Source organism: Eptatretus burgeri, chromosome 7, assembly GCF_056783735.1.
Source record: "Eptatretus burgeri isolate ZD-2024b chromosome 7, Ebu_testis_v1, whole genome shotgun sequence".
NCBI lineage: Eukaryota > Metazoa > Chordata > Myxini > Myxiniformes > Myxinidae > Eptatretus > Eptatretus burgeri.
The window spans coordinates 111,725,139-111,741,939 of record NC_140967.1 but is presented as its reverse complement, the minus strand read 5'-3'; the positions used below and the strand labels follow the sequence as shown (position 1 = coordinate 111,741,939).

At 46.0% G+C, this 16,801-nt stretch overlaps 1 protein-coding gene across 1 annotated transcript in view; it reads right to left on the bottom strand.

The window, feature by feature from the left end:
* The window catches only part of LOC147024102 (serine/threonine-protein kinase D1-like), a 163,102-nt gene that overhangs the window by 115,441 nt on the left and 30,860 nt on the right, over positions 1-16,801 (bottom strand). The window contains exons 4-5 of the mRNA XM_085890367.1: positions 5,491-5,622; positions 5,050-5,180 (exon numbers count right to left, since the gene is read on the bottom strand). Of these exons, the coding sequence (XP_085746493.1) occupies positions 5,050-5,180; positions 5,491-5,622 (263 nt within the window). The remainder of the gene's footprint in view (positions 1-5,049; positions 5,181-5,490; positions 5,623-16,801) is intronic.

Sequence of the window (16,801 nt, the reverse complement as noted above, 5' to 3'; positions counted from 1 at the left end):
AAATTCAGTGTGATTCCAAGTGAAAATTATCGCTGTTTTATCGCAACTTGGTGTCTCCAACTAGTCGCGAGCTGTCGCAGCCCAGTGAGATACAGGCTTAAGTGAGCCTCATGAAAGCTATTTTCAAGATTCACCCTCCATCGACAAAGAAAAAGAAAGAGATGGAGTACAAAAATAAACCATGCACACCACCATAAAGCAAGCGTACGCAACGCGCGTGCGCACGCACGCACGCACGCACGCACGCACGCACGCACGCACGCACGCACACACACACACACACACACACACACACACACACACACACGACTACTCACTTAACACAGCAATCTACCAGCACACAAATCAATACACAGGCCCTATATTTGTAATGAATTTCCCTAATGAAGTTAACAAAGAGTTTCAATTAAAGGTCACATGACCATAGACCTTTGACCTTTTGAACCCAAAATTGAATCAGTTCATCTCTGCAAAGTGCAGACGTGTACCAAGTTTGGTCAAAATGCCTTCAGTGCCTCACAAGTTACCATGGTGACGAAAATATGCTCCACAAACACGCATGCCAGGGCAACCCCCAAAAACAGCCTTCGGCTACAGAAGTATAAAATATGATTGTGTGTTCCAACTTTGTACTGTGATAAGAAAAATAGAAATTGAGATGTAAAACCATTAACCCTCCCCAAGCTCACCTGTTTCCAAGTTTCCTATTTTACCTGCTGTTTCTGTGATTGAGAGTTTACAGCCCCACTCATAGTGTTCACAGCCTTTCCCTCATTCCACATTTCTCCATGTCTCCCTCGATTTTGTCCCTTAACCCTGCTGTTGGTGTACACTCCCCCCCCACCCCCACCTCCTCCCACCTCCTATCCTCTCTCTCTTTCAACTGTTCTTTTCGTTCTGTTACATCATAATCGGTAATGTGTTCTTGCTTCTCCATCATGAGCCTCAACAGCATCTCCGAACTATCCTCCACCCCTCCCCGCTCCCCCCAAAAAAGCAGACACCACCAAGCAGATTCCATTCTCAGTTCAACAGTGAAAATATATATTTTAAAAATTAAATTACAAAGGTCTATTTGATGGCATATTCACCAACAGTAAAAACAAGGGGACATGTGGAAAGTATAACTCAGGGAAACCCATTGAACTACCACCGAGGGTGAAGCAAGAAAGCGTTTGTTTGAAATGGCTCGTTATTTCACAGAGTTAAATGGCACACACAGCTGCACCACTACAGTGCCTAACTTGTTTTACTTTTTCGCATGCATACTGAATGGTTTCAGGCAGTAAATTTCAAACAATAATCCGACTCCACCTTATGGATAAAGAAACCTGACCATCTTAGCTCACAGCACGAACATGAAGTCAGACAGGTACGCTCTGTGTGGTGTTTGTCCGCAGGGGCAACTGTGATCAGAGAAGGCCGCAAGCCAAAGGTGGAATGAACAAGCGTGCACAGACACACAAACAGCTCGGGGTGGGGCCACACCATTCTGAAACAACCCAAATGCTGCGAGCGATGAAGCAAAGGAATTAACTGAGTGTAAAGAATCGAACAACAATCATGAATGAATATATCGTTCCAACAACTTGATGTGGAAAGGACAAATAACACAAAAAACGAGGAACAATGGTCGAGAGAAGAACAGAATGGGGAAGAATGTGTATGAGGGATCGTGGATGCGAATAGGTGAGTGCATGAGGGAGTGATGGGTAGTGCACTTGAAAAACTGGAGTGAGGAGGACGAGACAATTTACACAGAGAAACAGTTCCACAATCAGGAAAGTAAGGGGACAAATGAATGGAGGTGACGAAACAGCATGCACTTTGGGAGAGAGAGTAGTTGAGGGTTTCTTGAGGAACACATGTGCACAGGGTAGCTTGGGGAGGGCACAGGTAAGGGAAGGCAGGAGAAGCACGGCCAGATGTAAGCTTGCATAAAATAGGGAGCCCACCAACTTGCCATCGGTGGTAGAGTGATAGTCCTTGGGAACCCACATCATGTCTTGAGAGTCTGATGGTGCGGATGGTCTTGTTTTCAACAGTCTCAAGAGGAAAAAGGTGGGAAGTTGGACCAACAGCCCAGAGTGGGAAGCCATACTCTATGAAGCTCCATATGAAAGTGTTGTGCACCGCAATGAGCTGAGTGAGCACAGGAATGGCTTAACCTTATGAAGAATACTCAATGGTGAGTAGCCATTAAAGCTTGCTTGGTGATACGATTCTCCCATGAAACGTTACGGCAGATAGCGAGGCGAAGGTGCTCCAGGGACTGTATCTCTCCCAGTGGCTGCCAAAAGAAGTGGATCGGAGAGATTGATTGTCGATCCTTGTGAAGAGAGTGTGACAGCGCGTCACATGAAGCCATTGAACACCGGAATCCAAGTGGATGACCAGCGGCTTATCTTGTCTGGGCCTGACAAAAGGGATTCAACAATGGCTGGCCTTTCACATAAGTGATATATCATTCAACAGAGGGTGGAGTCATTGGAGAAATGGTAACGTTGGTTTAAAGAGAATCAGATTGAGAGCAATGGAAGACAACTTGGAAATCAAAACAGGATGCGAAACAGCATCAAAGGATCGATACAGAGAGATGGCATGAAATGCTTACGTGGCGTTCTCAGTGCATCCATTCACAGCTGTGTCAGAAGAAGCAACATATCCAATGAAGAATGGCCAGAGTGAAGCCAAATGAGTTGTCAGAGATTAGCGAGAAGAGATAGTGCCCGAGGTTGGCTGCAATGACGGGCTCTGTTATTTTCCTGATGATGGGAGAGAAGGCTGATAGGTCTGGAGTTGAGGAGACAGTTTTGAAATCTTTCTTATGGATAGGAGTGATGTTTGAAACATTCCAAATTGGAGGAAGTTATGCATCCAAGAAGAACCTGTTAAAGATGGAGGAGAGAGGGCATGACATGACAGCATAGTTCCTGATGATTGATGCACTTATGCTATCAGGATCATTTGCAGCAGAGTTGTTGAGCTTGGTAAGAAACTTCTCCATGATGGCGGGGGAGAAGGCCACATGCTGTATGGAACATTCTGTAAAGAGGAAAAGGATTGGTAAAAGAAGGAACAGATTTGGGACTTTGACTTTTGATATGAAGCAGAATTCCAGAACTCTTCTTTTTCTTGAGCAGTGTATCAGCATGACCTCATCTGTTAAGAGGGAAGGAATGGATGGGTAATGTGTAACTGACCCCATCTGTTAAGAGAGAAGGAATGGATGGGTAATATGTACCTGACAGATCTATTAAGAGGGAAGGAATGGATGGGTAATGAGTGCCTGACAGATCTGTTAACAGAAGGAATGTATGTGTAATGTGTACCTGACAGGTAATGTGATAAGCTTGCACGTGGCTTTGGATGAAGGTTAAAGTGTGGTCGTCCTATCTGCAAGTCATTGGGGCTGGCAGGATAGCCAAGATGTATGCACATACACTTTCAAACCGTCTCGCCTGGGTTTGAATCCCGACCAAGCTATAAACTGTCGTCCAGGTGTCTCACAAGTAGGGCAAGGCGTCAGTGTGTGTGTGTGTGTGTGTGTGTGTGTGTGTGTGTGTGTGTGTGTGTGTGTGTGTGTGTGTGTGTGTGTGTGTGTGTGTGTGTGTGTGTGTGTGTGTGTGTGTGTATATGTGCTGTCCCTTGGATAGACATTAAACTGGGCATCCCGTTTGTCAGCGCGAGGTGGTGGACCATAAATATCCCACGGTATCCTTCGCAAAGAGTAGGTGAGCTATTGCCAGCACCCTGGCCAAATTCCAAATTCCATCTCTAATGTTGGTTTTTTAACATTGGTTTTTAAGAGAATCATATTGAGAGTAATGGGGGGCATTGCATCAGTGACACAACCACTCTCCAGCAATGATACAACCAGCAGCCACAGGCTGAACAGGAAATGGAAGGATGGATCTACATTCTACATGTTATTGACTGGTTGTTATACATCCTTAAGTCTTCATCAAAGAGAACTGCAGTGTATGACAGTACCTGACCACAATCTCTTCTTGGAGTTAGCTGCATTATTAGCATGACTTGTAAGTGAGAATGCTTAGATGTGGAGGCAAGCACGATTGAAAAATGGCCTCCGACTGTGTCTTAACTACCTTGTAATTCCGAAATCTACCATCGTCTCATTCGTACATCATAATTGTAATCAAGAAAGGCCGAGTCTGAAACTCTCATTAACTTTGTTGGTCAGGAGACAAAATGCTTCGCAAACTAACTTAAAGGACATGTGCCTTAAAGTTTAAAGTTCCACACTAATGCATACAACAAGCTGAGTTTGTGTCATAAAAAACAAACAAATAAATAAAGATAATTTATGTGGCAAATTTATTTTGTTCAACAAGTAAGTCTGAAAGACCAGTGACATTCATGAGATTCTGCATATGAACGAGAACACACAAAACCTATGGCATTCTGCAAAACCAACATCTGTAAATATGTTGATGCTGTGCCTCGACAATCTCCCAAGGCAGATTTCACCGTTAAATCTGTTGATGAAACACGAGTACCAGAAATCATTTCCTTGTTACCTTCCCCAATCGAAAGGGAACAGCCACCTCCATACCCCTGTTCCCCTCACCCATCGAAATGTTATCCTCAGCTTGTTTTCCAAAGGTCTCCCTCCAAGATTTCAATTCTAATACCCACTGCCACCTCATCGTCTCCAACATTTCTACCTCTGAGCTGTACCAGAAACAACTTTTCTCATTGTTCAATCACAATAATTCCCGCCCTTGTGATGTGAAGCATCTGAAGGTTCTTGTATTACTGTTTACTCTTTGGCCCGTTTTGAGTCTGCTAACCCATTGCCCCTATAATTTTGCTCAAAAACTTTTGATGCTTGTAAATACAGCACAAGAGGGAACCATTAACAACAACAGGTACCTCCAGAAGAAAAAAAAAACGAATGAATAAATAAATAAATAAAGATCAGAAAAATACCAGGCAAAAATAAAAATAAAAAAAAGACACAAACGTGACAGAAAGGTAGGATCAGGTATAGGATTTGGAGGAATGAGATGAGGTGGGAAAGCTTACGATGGAGGCATCCTCAGAGCTGCTGGTTGAAATAGCACCCATGGAGAGGTTGGACAGGCGACGTTTGCGTGTGCCATTGCAGTTGTTGGGAATCTTGAAGGCACACCGCTTGTGATAGTTTAGACCGCAACCTGAAGGATTCAATGCAAGCAGAAATCAGTATTATCACATTCATGACAATCACATTCGTAAAATAACAAGTTATTGTAAACCGGTGACGTTATCTCAATGCCAGCTACGTTTTGCTTTCGTGAATCATTAAGGAAATGAGTGCATAATTACATCACATCGAAGTAGTTAACAAGTACAATTATTGGGGAACCTCAAAAAGAGGAAAATAAAATTTTATCAAAAGTTACACGTTTTTCATCCTTTTTCCTACTTCAATGCAGTTATGTTAATATTTAGAACTTACAATGCTACTCCTGAATTGCGACAAACCTTCACACTTGAGGCCCTGTCTGACTAGGCCAAACAGCATCTCGCCACAATGATCGCAGAATGCCGGAGACTTGTATGAGTGCACAAAGAGGGCGTGCGGTCTGATCTGCGTGTCCTCCAGGGTAGCTGAGGCTGTAGGGACAATGAAATCGACACAAGCTTTAGAAAAAGAGAAAAAAACAGAACTTTTCACGTGCACACATGGGTGACAAACCACAAGCTGCATTGAATGGCCACGACCTTGTCCACAAGGCCGTGCCTCGTCAATCACAAAATGGTACCATTAAAGCTGCAAGGGAAGCATGAATTATCCTTCCATCGAGAAAGCACCCCCAATATCAAGACAAAAACAAAAACACAATGTACACCTCCAGAAACCAATTAGCCACAACAGGGTTGAGTGTCACAACAGGCATGAGATAATTACGACTTCACAACAAAGGAAATCTGTGGGTCCAAGCAGGTAAACCAATGAATAAGGCAACACAAACACAACCAGCTGGGGGTTGATGTTTCTAATCGTGAGCTAACTCGAGACATGGTACACCTCTTTCCTTGCAACAACTAATGAAGTGCAGATGCCTTAGACATGGATTGGACAGGAACAGCAAAGGCAGTAATGATAAGCTTGTCCGTCCTGACTGGATGACTTTGTTACAACTCGTTCTATTGAAATGACAAGTTACCTACACTTGGTTTAAATAAGCCAATTCCTTCACAAAACCTATCCCTAACAATTATTTCAATCGCTCATAAAATAATCGTAAATCAGAAAAAAAAAATTGGAGTGGGAACGGAAGGGGTGGGGTCGAAATAAACGATGAATCAAATTAATCACTTTTTCCCTTTGATGGATGACCAATACAGCACATGAAACACTTGCCAGAGTAAAAACAATGTTCAGGTACGGTGCCCATAGAAATTCTACATCCCCTTTCAAAATTTTCACCGTTTGTTGTCTTACAGCCTGGAATTGAATTTCATTAAATCAGATTTTTTCCACCTTTTTAACACATCATAACCCACAACTTCCAAGTCAAAAACAAAGTCTAAAAATTTCAGGAAATTAATATAACATACAGTCTTAGAATATCTTGGTTGGATAAGAGTCCACCCCTTGAATAATTGCAATTGTAAATTAGCTCAGGTATAACAAATCACCTTAAAAAGCACAGACCAAGTTAATTGGCCTTCACCTGTGTTAAACTGTAGTGATTCTGATTATTTAAACAACCAAAAAATTCTGATCATTTCAGAATAAAATCAGCTGCTTCTGTTGGTTTCTTTTGCTGAGTAGTGTGTTTCACAGCAAAGACTCAACCATGAAAACCAAGGAGCTTTCAAAAGACCTCTGGGATAAAGTTGTGGAAAGGCACAGATCAGGGAATGGGTATAAAAATATTTCAAAGGCCTTCAATATCCCTTGGAGCAAAATCAAAGGCAATCATGAAGAAGTGGAATGCGTATGGTACCACCAAGACCCTGCAGAGATCAGGCCGTCCCTCTAAACTGGATGATAGGCAAGGGGGAGACTGATCAGAGAGACCACCAAGAGGGCCAATGGCAACTTTGAATGAGCTGCAGGCCTTTATGGCAAAGATTGTGTGCATGTGACAACAATATCCCAAGTGCTCCACAAGTCTGGCCTGGACAGAAGGGTGGCAAGAAGGAAGCCATGACTCAAAAAGTCCACCTTTGTCCCATTTGAGATATGAAAAAAAACACTCCAGAGATTCTGAAGCCATGTGGCAAAAAGTTTTGTGGTCTGATGAAACCAAGATGGAACTTTTTGGCCTAAATGCAAAATGTTACTTTTGGCACAAACCCAACACAGCACATACACCAAAGAACACCATCCCCACTGTGAAGCATGGTGGTGGAAGCATCATGTTATGGGGATGTTTCTCATCAGCAGGGACTGCGGCACTTGTCAGGATAGAAGAGAAATCGATGGAGCAAAATACAGAAAAATCCGAGAGGAAAACCTGCTGCCCTCTGCAAGAAAGCTGAAATTGGGACGGAAGTTCATCTTTCAGCATGATAACGACCCGAAGCACACAGCAAAGCTCCACTGGAGTGGCTAAGAAACAAAAAGATAAATGTCCTTGAGTGGCCGAGTCAGGGCCCCGACCTAAATCCAATCGAAAATCTGTGGCATGACTTGAAGATTGCTGTCCATCAATGCTCCCCACGCAACTTCACTGAGCTTGAACAGTTTTGTACAGAAGAATGTGAAAATATTTCCCAATCAAGGTGTGCAAAGTTAGTGGAGATCTATCCTAACAGGTTCACAGCTGTAAGTGCTGTCAAAGGTGCTTCCACCAAGTATTAACTCAATGGGTGGACACATATCCAAGCAATGTATTCTAGTTTTGAATGATTAATTTATATCCTGAAATTTGTAGAATTTGTTTTTTCACTTGGAAGTTGTGGGTTACGTTGTGTAAATAAAGGTGGAAAAAGTCTGCTTTAATGGAATTTAATTCCAGGCTATAAGGCAACAAAAGGTGAAAATTTTGAAAGGGGGTGTAGACTTTCTATAAGCATTGTGCATTCACGTTGGCCTTTTTGGTGTTTCCTACTCGGCCTCCAGATAATGATACTGAGATCCCAGGGTCAAATCCCACAGACCGTGTTGATTTGTTCATGTCCTTGTAATTCATGTAAAGGTACATCGATGCCATGTAATATCCTTGTCCTGCATGCGTTACGTCTTAAATCATTGTATTTAAAATAAATAAATAAATAAACCATTATTTGTTTCGAGGTTGTTAGTCCTTGACAAAGTTTGATCTAAAATCATCAGGAAAACTTGTAAACCCAGTTCAGCCCACCAAGCATTTTTTGTCCAATGAATGAACATGCAGCATGACAGCATGAAGGCACCATTTTACATTTGATCAAAGGAAATCATCAGCACCATCAGCTCATGGCATTACAAACAATATGAGATCATGAGATAAACGCTGTCCTTTTGCTTACATCCCATTAAACTTTATCTTTAAAGCTCAGCAAATGGTTTGGTTCTTTTTGATCGGTATGTGTGCTCATGAGCATTTGAGGCAATTGGGGGAAGACTGGGGGGAGAATGAATGCCAGCATGCTGCTATACTGTGTCGGAGTGGCGACCCGTCCAGGATTGTGCCCAATAGCCAAGGAGACTGTTTCGGCAGCAACAACGCTCTGCACAGAGTATGGTCCCAATGGATGGATGGGGGGGGGAGAGGGTCGGGGGGGTTTGAAGATATCTCAGCTTTGAATAATTTCGTGTCATATGAACGAAACTGCATGGGATCAAACATGTTCTTTCCTGGTTGATTCAAAATCAAGAGTATGGCTCACTCCGAATTGTCAGTTGGCTGTGTATACACATGTATGTATGTATACATATTGTTACAGTTGTGGAAATTCACAGATCACCATTCAGGTTCCCCAAAGATCAGTTATGTCGATAAGTGTGTGTTCCAGGTTAGATTTCCCCAATGATGTATAACGGGCTGTGAATCATTGAGGTAGTGTTATTCTTTTGTCTTTTATTTTAAACAAACACCTCCTCACCATCTTCTCCACAACCGCCATCATCTCCTCACCATCTTCGCCACAACCGCCATCATCTCCTCACCAACTTCTCCACAAACCGCCATCATCTACTCACCATCTTTTCCCCCATCCGCCATCATCTCCTCACCATCTTCTCCACAAACCGCCATCATCTCCTCACCATCTTCACCACGTCCGCGTGAAGCCAGTGATTCCCAACACGTCCACGTGAAGCCGGCGATTTCCAACACGTCCGCGTGAAGACGGTGATTCCCAACACGGCCGCGTTTGACGGCAACAACGGATCAGGAGACGAACAGGGGCGGAGCCAGCCGGGGGTGAAGGGTCGAAGGTGAAGGAGCAAAGCCCCGGGGGCTATAAAGGGCCGCGTTCGCTCGCCGTTAACGAGAGGAGTTGGTGTGGGGAGCTCAAAGGCAGTGGAGAGCTGTTCTGAGTTCTGAGTTGGAGTCAGAGCTGTTCGGGGTTGGGCACCAGTTGGAGTTGGAGACAAGGGGAGTTGAGTGGAGTCAGGGAGAGCGCTAGAAAAGAGCGCTTGGAGAGAGCGTTCGAGTTCGCGCTGCGCTGGTGTGGTGGAGTTGCAGTTGGTGTGGGGAGCTGGAGAGTTCGGAGGTTGGAGTGCGGGCAGAGACACCGAGGGTGGCCGAACCAGGACCCAGCGAGTCACCAAGAGGGTGGCCAGGTAGCCCGCTCGGTCTCTCGGAGCCCCTTCGGTCATCCCGGCTCCGAGCAATTATAAAGGCTCACGAGCCCGGTTCTTTCTTTCTTTCTTGGGGTTTGCATGAGAGTCTGTGGCGCCTTGTCCATAAGTAACAAACATAATGTCCATAAGTAACATAAGTGCATGTACATTACATAATGGATATCCGCTGTAGGTTTTTGCTCGTGTCTTTTTCCTCATCCCCCCCCCCATTCATTGCATTGCTTGTGTTCAAATAAATGTTCCCCATTTTTGAATGTTAACTGACTCGTTGTGTCACTTTCTGCCATTGACTGCCGTAATTGCGTTCAGGATATTAGCTGGCTGATAATTATAAGCCGATAAAACGTAAATCTGGTCCGACGGGGCTTGGCGATATAAAACCGCTCGGCAATCGCAAACGGAACGAGCTGCTTAAGCGGCTTGTTTTTGTGCAGGCTCCGTCGAGGTGCAAACTGCCGGCAATTCTGTCCGCGCGAATAATTAGGTACATCAACAATTCGGCGATCGACGCTGTAGCGCGTGGACAGAAGAGTTGGCTGGTTTATGGTGTGTTAAAACCACCCGTAGCTGGGTTTCGGCGTTGATCCGGAAGCTGCGACTAGATTGCCATGTTCGGTGGGCGCGCGCGGCCGCAATTGAGCTAAAGGCGGTCGTCCGCATACCGGAGTGGAGGAAATCTACAACACTGGTGTCAGGAGTGGGATGAGAACTCTCCCATCTCCAAACGAAATTAACGGAACCGGATCAAGGGTGTGCGAGGTGACCCTCCGGTTCCATTAAATTCCGAGCGTTCAGATTTTTATAACCGATACGCAAAATGGCAGCTCAAGGCGAGCAGGGGCAGGGTGGTTTAGATTTAGAACTGATAGAATCTATGGCCCAGGATGAGATCACCATGCAGGACGCCGTTATGTAGGGTTGAACTTTCCCTGCAAACAAACCCAGAGTCCGAAATGGGCGCAGCCGCGGGGGCCGCGGTGTATGACACCCCCCCACCCCCTCCATCAAATTCCCTCCCCAGTCCCCGGCGGATCCGCGCCCGACCAAAGCGAATCGGCTTCATCAGGGTCGCTTGACATAAACCATTTGGTGGAGATGTTCAGACGAGCAATGAGTGGGGATCTTAAAAGCAATGGAAAATAGAATGGATGGCATGGAAAACAAAATAATAACAAATGCACAAGGTCAGGTCAGGTCAGGTATGGGAGCATGTGCCAGAACAGCGCGTCGCTGCGTCCACTTTCCGCCGGTACTCCAGGGGCCTCCGTCTGGCCATCCCCCAGGCAGATGCCAGGCCCATCCCCATCTCCTTGAGATGATGGTCAACCTGCTGCAACCATGAGGCACGTGGTCGGCCCACTGGCCTCCTCCACTCACGAGACTCCCTCGCTGAGAGAATCTGGTGAGCAGGATCAGCGCCAGGAAAACGAGCCACATGTCCATACAGCCGCAGCTGACGCTCACGGACTATGCAGGTAACAAATCTCATCCGAGTCTCTCTCAGCAACCGCTCGTTGGACACAAAATCCGACCAGCGATAGCCAAGGATTCTCCGAAGAGACCTGGTACCAAAATAATTAAGTCTCCGTCTCAGATCCTTGGTCAAAGTCCAAGTCTCGCACCCATAGAGCAAGACTGGAAGTACCAAGGACCTGAAGACTCGGACTTTCGTCCTCCCGCACAGGTACCGGCAGCGCCACACCCCATGATCCAGTGAATCCATGACTCCCCAGGCCCGACCCAGACGTCTATTGACCTCCGGCTCACAACCTGCGGAGACATGAATATCACTGCCAAGGTAAGTGAATCTATCCACGACCTCAACATCCTCACCACAAACAGACACAGACAGGACAGCAGCATCCAAGATGTCACCGAAAGCCTGGATCTTAGTTTTGACCCAAGAAATCCGTAATCCCAACGGCTCCGACTCCTCATTCAGCACCTCGAGGGCCCCCAAGAGGATGTCTAAAGTCTCCGCAAAGATGACTGCATCATCTGCAAAATCAAGATCCGAGATCTTGACATTGCCAAACGATGCACCGCTACTTGATCTCTCCGACATCCTCCCAAAATTCCAGTCCATACAAGTGCTGAAAAGTGTGGGAGCAAGTACACATCCCTGACGAACTCCAGTAACAACTGGAAATAAGTCAGAGATGGTACCACCACACTTCACAGCACTCTCAGTACCAGAGTAGAGTTCAGACATCAGATCGATCAGTTTCGGTGGCACCCCACGAAGACCAAGAATCCTCCAGAGGACATCCCGATTCACTGAATCGAACGCTTTACAGAGATCAACATAGGCTGCAAGCAGCCCCTGCCGAAACTCACGTCTGCGTTCGGTGAGGACACGAAGTGCAAGGATACGGTCAATCGTTGACCTCTTTGGTGTAAAGCCTGACTGCTCTGGACGCTGGTGCTCAAGCAGATGGTGGCGAACCCTATCAAGAATTATCCGAGCAAAGACCTTGCCCGGCACTGAGAGCAGCGTCACCCCTCGGTAGTTGTTGCAGTCTTGGCGATCACCCTTCCCTTTCCAGAGAGGGACAACAAGGCCCCTCTTCCAGTCAGTTGGGATGATGCCTGTGTTCCAGGCAGAGCACAAAACTGCATGCAACGACACGAGTGCAGCATTTCCACCAGCCTTGAGAAGTTCAGCATGGATGCCACAGATCCCTGGAGCTTTGCCCCGTTTCAACTGGTTCACCGCAGCCCGTGTTTCCACAAGCGATGGTGGACCACAGTTGATTCGAGGGTCAGCAACAGGGATTGTAACACCCTTGACGTCCAACTCGACAGCTGGGGGATCAGCCTGGTACAACCGCTCAAAGTAACCGGCCCAGCGGGCCTTCACTTCAGACTCCTGTCAAGAGCCTACCACTCTCTGCTCGAACTGCAGTGCTCCGAGGGATGGGCTTGGATGAACGTAATGCGCGAATTCCCCTGTAAGCGGGACGAGAATCACCTGTCCACAGGTGATGCTCTACCCCCTCACAGATTTCTGATGATGCACAAGATGCACAAGAAATGATCAAAATATAGAAAACAAAATGGATGCAAACACGCGGGATCTGCGGGGCGATTTGCAAGCCACAAATGGCAAAATGGATGAAAATATGCAAACTCTGCGGGGTGAGATGCAGAACATGGGGCTGAATCTCCAGGCTGGGCAAAAGGCAATCGTGGCAATTGAGCGTAGCGAAGCGCGGACGACGGAGCACAAAATGGCGGCACCACGTGGCAGAGACACCGAACCAACGAAGGGGAGTGTGGATTGTGTCGGTCCCACAATGGAGACGGGTGAGGTCACAATAATTCGGGAGACGTGTTGGGGAGCCTGGTGTTGGCGCAGTGGTTAGGGCAGCGGCTTGGGATCCAAGAGGTCCTGAGTTCAAGCCCCGTTGGACCACTGAATTAATAAACCAGGGGGTTGACTCAGCCTGTCATCCTTCCGAGGTCGGCGAAGTGAGTACCAGTATACTGGGCCGGTGTATACCCCGGTTAAAATAGGTGTACCATATCCCTGTGTCGTAAGAGGCGACCAGGGTTGCGTCAGGAAGGGCATCCGGCGTAAAACATGTGCCAAATCACTATGCGGATCATACGGATGATCCGCTGTGGCGACCCCAAATGGGAGCAGCCGAAAGAAGAAGAAGAAGAGTGTTGGGCGAGACTCGTGAAGGTGACGGATGAAGTGACGGTGACAGTGAGGGAAAAATTAAATGGGGTGACTGAGACGTGTACGAGACACGTAGAAACGAGGGAGACGCAGGAATTAAAAGAAATAACAGAGACACGGGAGATAGAGGAGACAGAGGGTGAATTGGATGGAACTAAAGACGAACACACATACAGGTGCAGTTCGTGAGGGACAATGAGGGGGAGCTTGGGGAATGTTTAGTGGCCTGGTGCAAGCAGCAGGATAGCCTCCTTCAGGAATGAGGGGAGGGAATATGCCCCCTTGAAGCAGATCGCGACGAGGTGAGTCCGGTCGTGCTGAACGAGGTAGAGCGGGCGAGTGCTGTGAATGGGTACACGTGGAGCTTGGGGGGTATGGAGGCCCTGGGAGCACTTGTGGTGGCACGAATTCCCAGCGTGATTGTGCCGGTGTGTGTGGTTAAAGGTGTGAGTGTGGCAAAATGCGTGTTGAAACGCGTGCATGGCATGAGTGAAATGGCGTATGTGAGAGGAACCGCATGTGTGAGGTCGCGGTATGAAAGAGAAATGGCGGTTGGTATGCGGGAACACGCAACAGCGTGTCCGAGTAAGAGTGTCATGGTAAGGTGTGTAAGCGTCCGGCACGTGGGAGTGCATGCGTCGAATGTCGACGAAGACGGCACCAGACAAGGGACAAGGGCCGTATAGCGGTTGTAGCCGTTTCGAGGAGCATGCCGGATTCGCACAGCAGCGCGCGCGGGGTCCGTACTGTGCTTCGCACGAGGCCGCCGCGTGCGCACCTGAGCAAGTGAAATCCGGTCCGGAAATGCCCGCGGTGGATACAAGCCGATCCTGCGGATGGACAGAAGCTTGGCTGGAATAATGAATTTGGATCGGATGGGTTCTCCAGGCGACCGTGTTTGTAAAGCTCTGTGTGGCCTGCGTCACACATTCTGTTCGCAGAGCGTGCGAAGCGGTTTCCCCGATGTGTTACGCGTGCCCTGGCTTGCGCGAGAAATCGAAATGTGTGTGTGTGTGTGTGTATATATATATATATATATATATATATATATACATACACACACACTTTTTTTTTTTTTTTACTCCTCCCATGCTCTTCTCATATGCCCGGTGTTGGCTTAATGGTTAGGGTGGCGGGCTTTGGATCCGAGGGTCCAGAGTTCAAATCCCGCTCAGCTGTTGAATTAATACCAGGTGGGGTTAACTTGACCTGTCATCTTTCCAAGGTTGGCAAAATGAGTGATAGCATGCTGGTATTCTGCGACGAGTGGCGACCCATCCAGGATTGTGCCCAATAGCCAAGGAGACTGTTTAGGCAGCACCAACGCTCTACACAGATTATGGTCCCAATCTCCTCCTCCTCCTCCTCCTCCTCCCCCTCCCCCTCCCATGCTCTTCTCGCTGAAGAAGTTGAATGAAGAAACGAAGAAAGGTTACCCAAGGTAAGCCCTTTGCCGTTTCAAACCCTTCCCAGAGTTCCTCCACAGATATATATATATATATATATATATATATATATATATATATATATATATATATATATATATATATATATATATATATATATTCTGAACAGCAAAAGAAATGCAAGTCCGAGGTCTTGTCAAGTTTTCAAACAGAAGACAAACTATTTTGATTCTAATCACTCATTTATTGAAAAATGCTTTCAATTTGTGAGCTGAAAGTGAATATTGAAATTGCATTGCAAGATTTCATTAACCACAGTCTGCCAAGAAGAGATACCCCAGTGAAATACAAGTCTTTTCAGTGGTGTGTATGTCCACCTTGGGCTTGCATGCAGGCGGTGCAACGTCGCCTCATAGAGTTCACAAGAGTCTGGAAGAATGCCTGAGGCAAGTGGTTCCACTCAAACACCAATCTCTGTTCCAACTGTGCAACTGTAGTTGGATGTCTCCCAGCAGCCATCCTACGCCCAATTTCATCCCAAACATGTTCAATAGGAGCCATATCTGGGGAAGTGACGGCCATGGAAGAACGTTAATGTTGTTCTGAGTGAGACACGCCATTGACACCCTTGCTGTGTGAGGACGTGCATTGTCCTGTTGGAAGAACTGTAGTTGAGGATGTGCAGCAAACATTGGAACAACATGAGGACGTCGACAGTGGAGTCCTCCATCCCGTAGTCGACGTCTCATGGTATCGGCAGACACTGGCCCTCTTGGTCCCTGAACTAAGGCTGCTGTTCTTGATGCTGCTTGAGTACGATTCCTTAGATGAGTGACCCGGATGAACCGATCTTGTGTAGGAGTTGTCACTCTTGGTCGACCAGAACGTGGACGATCAGCAACGACCCCTGTCAGCCGGTGACATTGGGCAAGTCATGTGATGGTGGTGAGATGACATCCAAATCGTCTGGCTACATTGGTTGCAGACATAGCGCCTTGCAACATTCCAAGGGCCATTCCTCTTTGCACAGTCAAAAGTCTTGGCATCGTTTGCGTAAAGTGTACACCTTCGAGAGCAAACAATGAATGCTTTTCTGACACAGCCCTTTATAAAGGATGCCTTCGAGTGGCAATGTACGAGTTTCACCAACACCTGTCAATGCACGTGCGCAATTCATTGTTTAACTTCACTGTATGACATTACATCCACTGAACTCATCACATCATTTTACCATCATCTTTTCTAACATGCAATTGGTTACTATTCTGAAACTTCGTTCTTCAGGAACTTGCGTTTCTTTTGTTCTGAAATTTCGTTTCTTTTCCTGCTCAGTATATGTATGTATATAGCTTTGTTAGGGTTATACATATATATATATATATATATATATATATATATATATATATATATATATATATATATATATATATATATATATATATATATATATACATACATATATATACATACATACATATATATATATATATATATATATATATATATATATATATATATATATATATACATATATATATATATATATATATACATATATACATATATATATACATATATACATATATATATATATATATATACATATATACATATATATATACATATATACATATATACATATATATAGTCGTGGGCCGGGGGTCGGTGGCGAGAACGACCACGAGGTCGGGGAGGTTTGCGTCGTATCCCACCAAACTCCCCAGAATTGTAGGCCATCGCTCGGATAACTCCGCGAGCCGGCGGGTCGTTTAACCGACCGTGGTCACCAATATTTCAACCGCGTAGCGTAGGGTCTATTTGTCTGTAACCAATTTACCTAATTGACTACACGATTTTGACTACCGGGGAAACCATGCCCTCGGCATGTCTTGCTCGAACCGGGTCAGTCTACCAACTCCGGTTTGGGTGCAGCCAAGCGGAAACTGCCAAAGCCGTGCC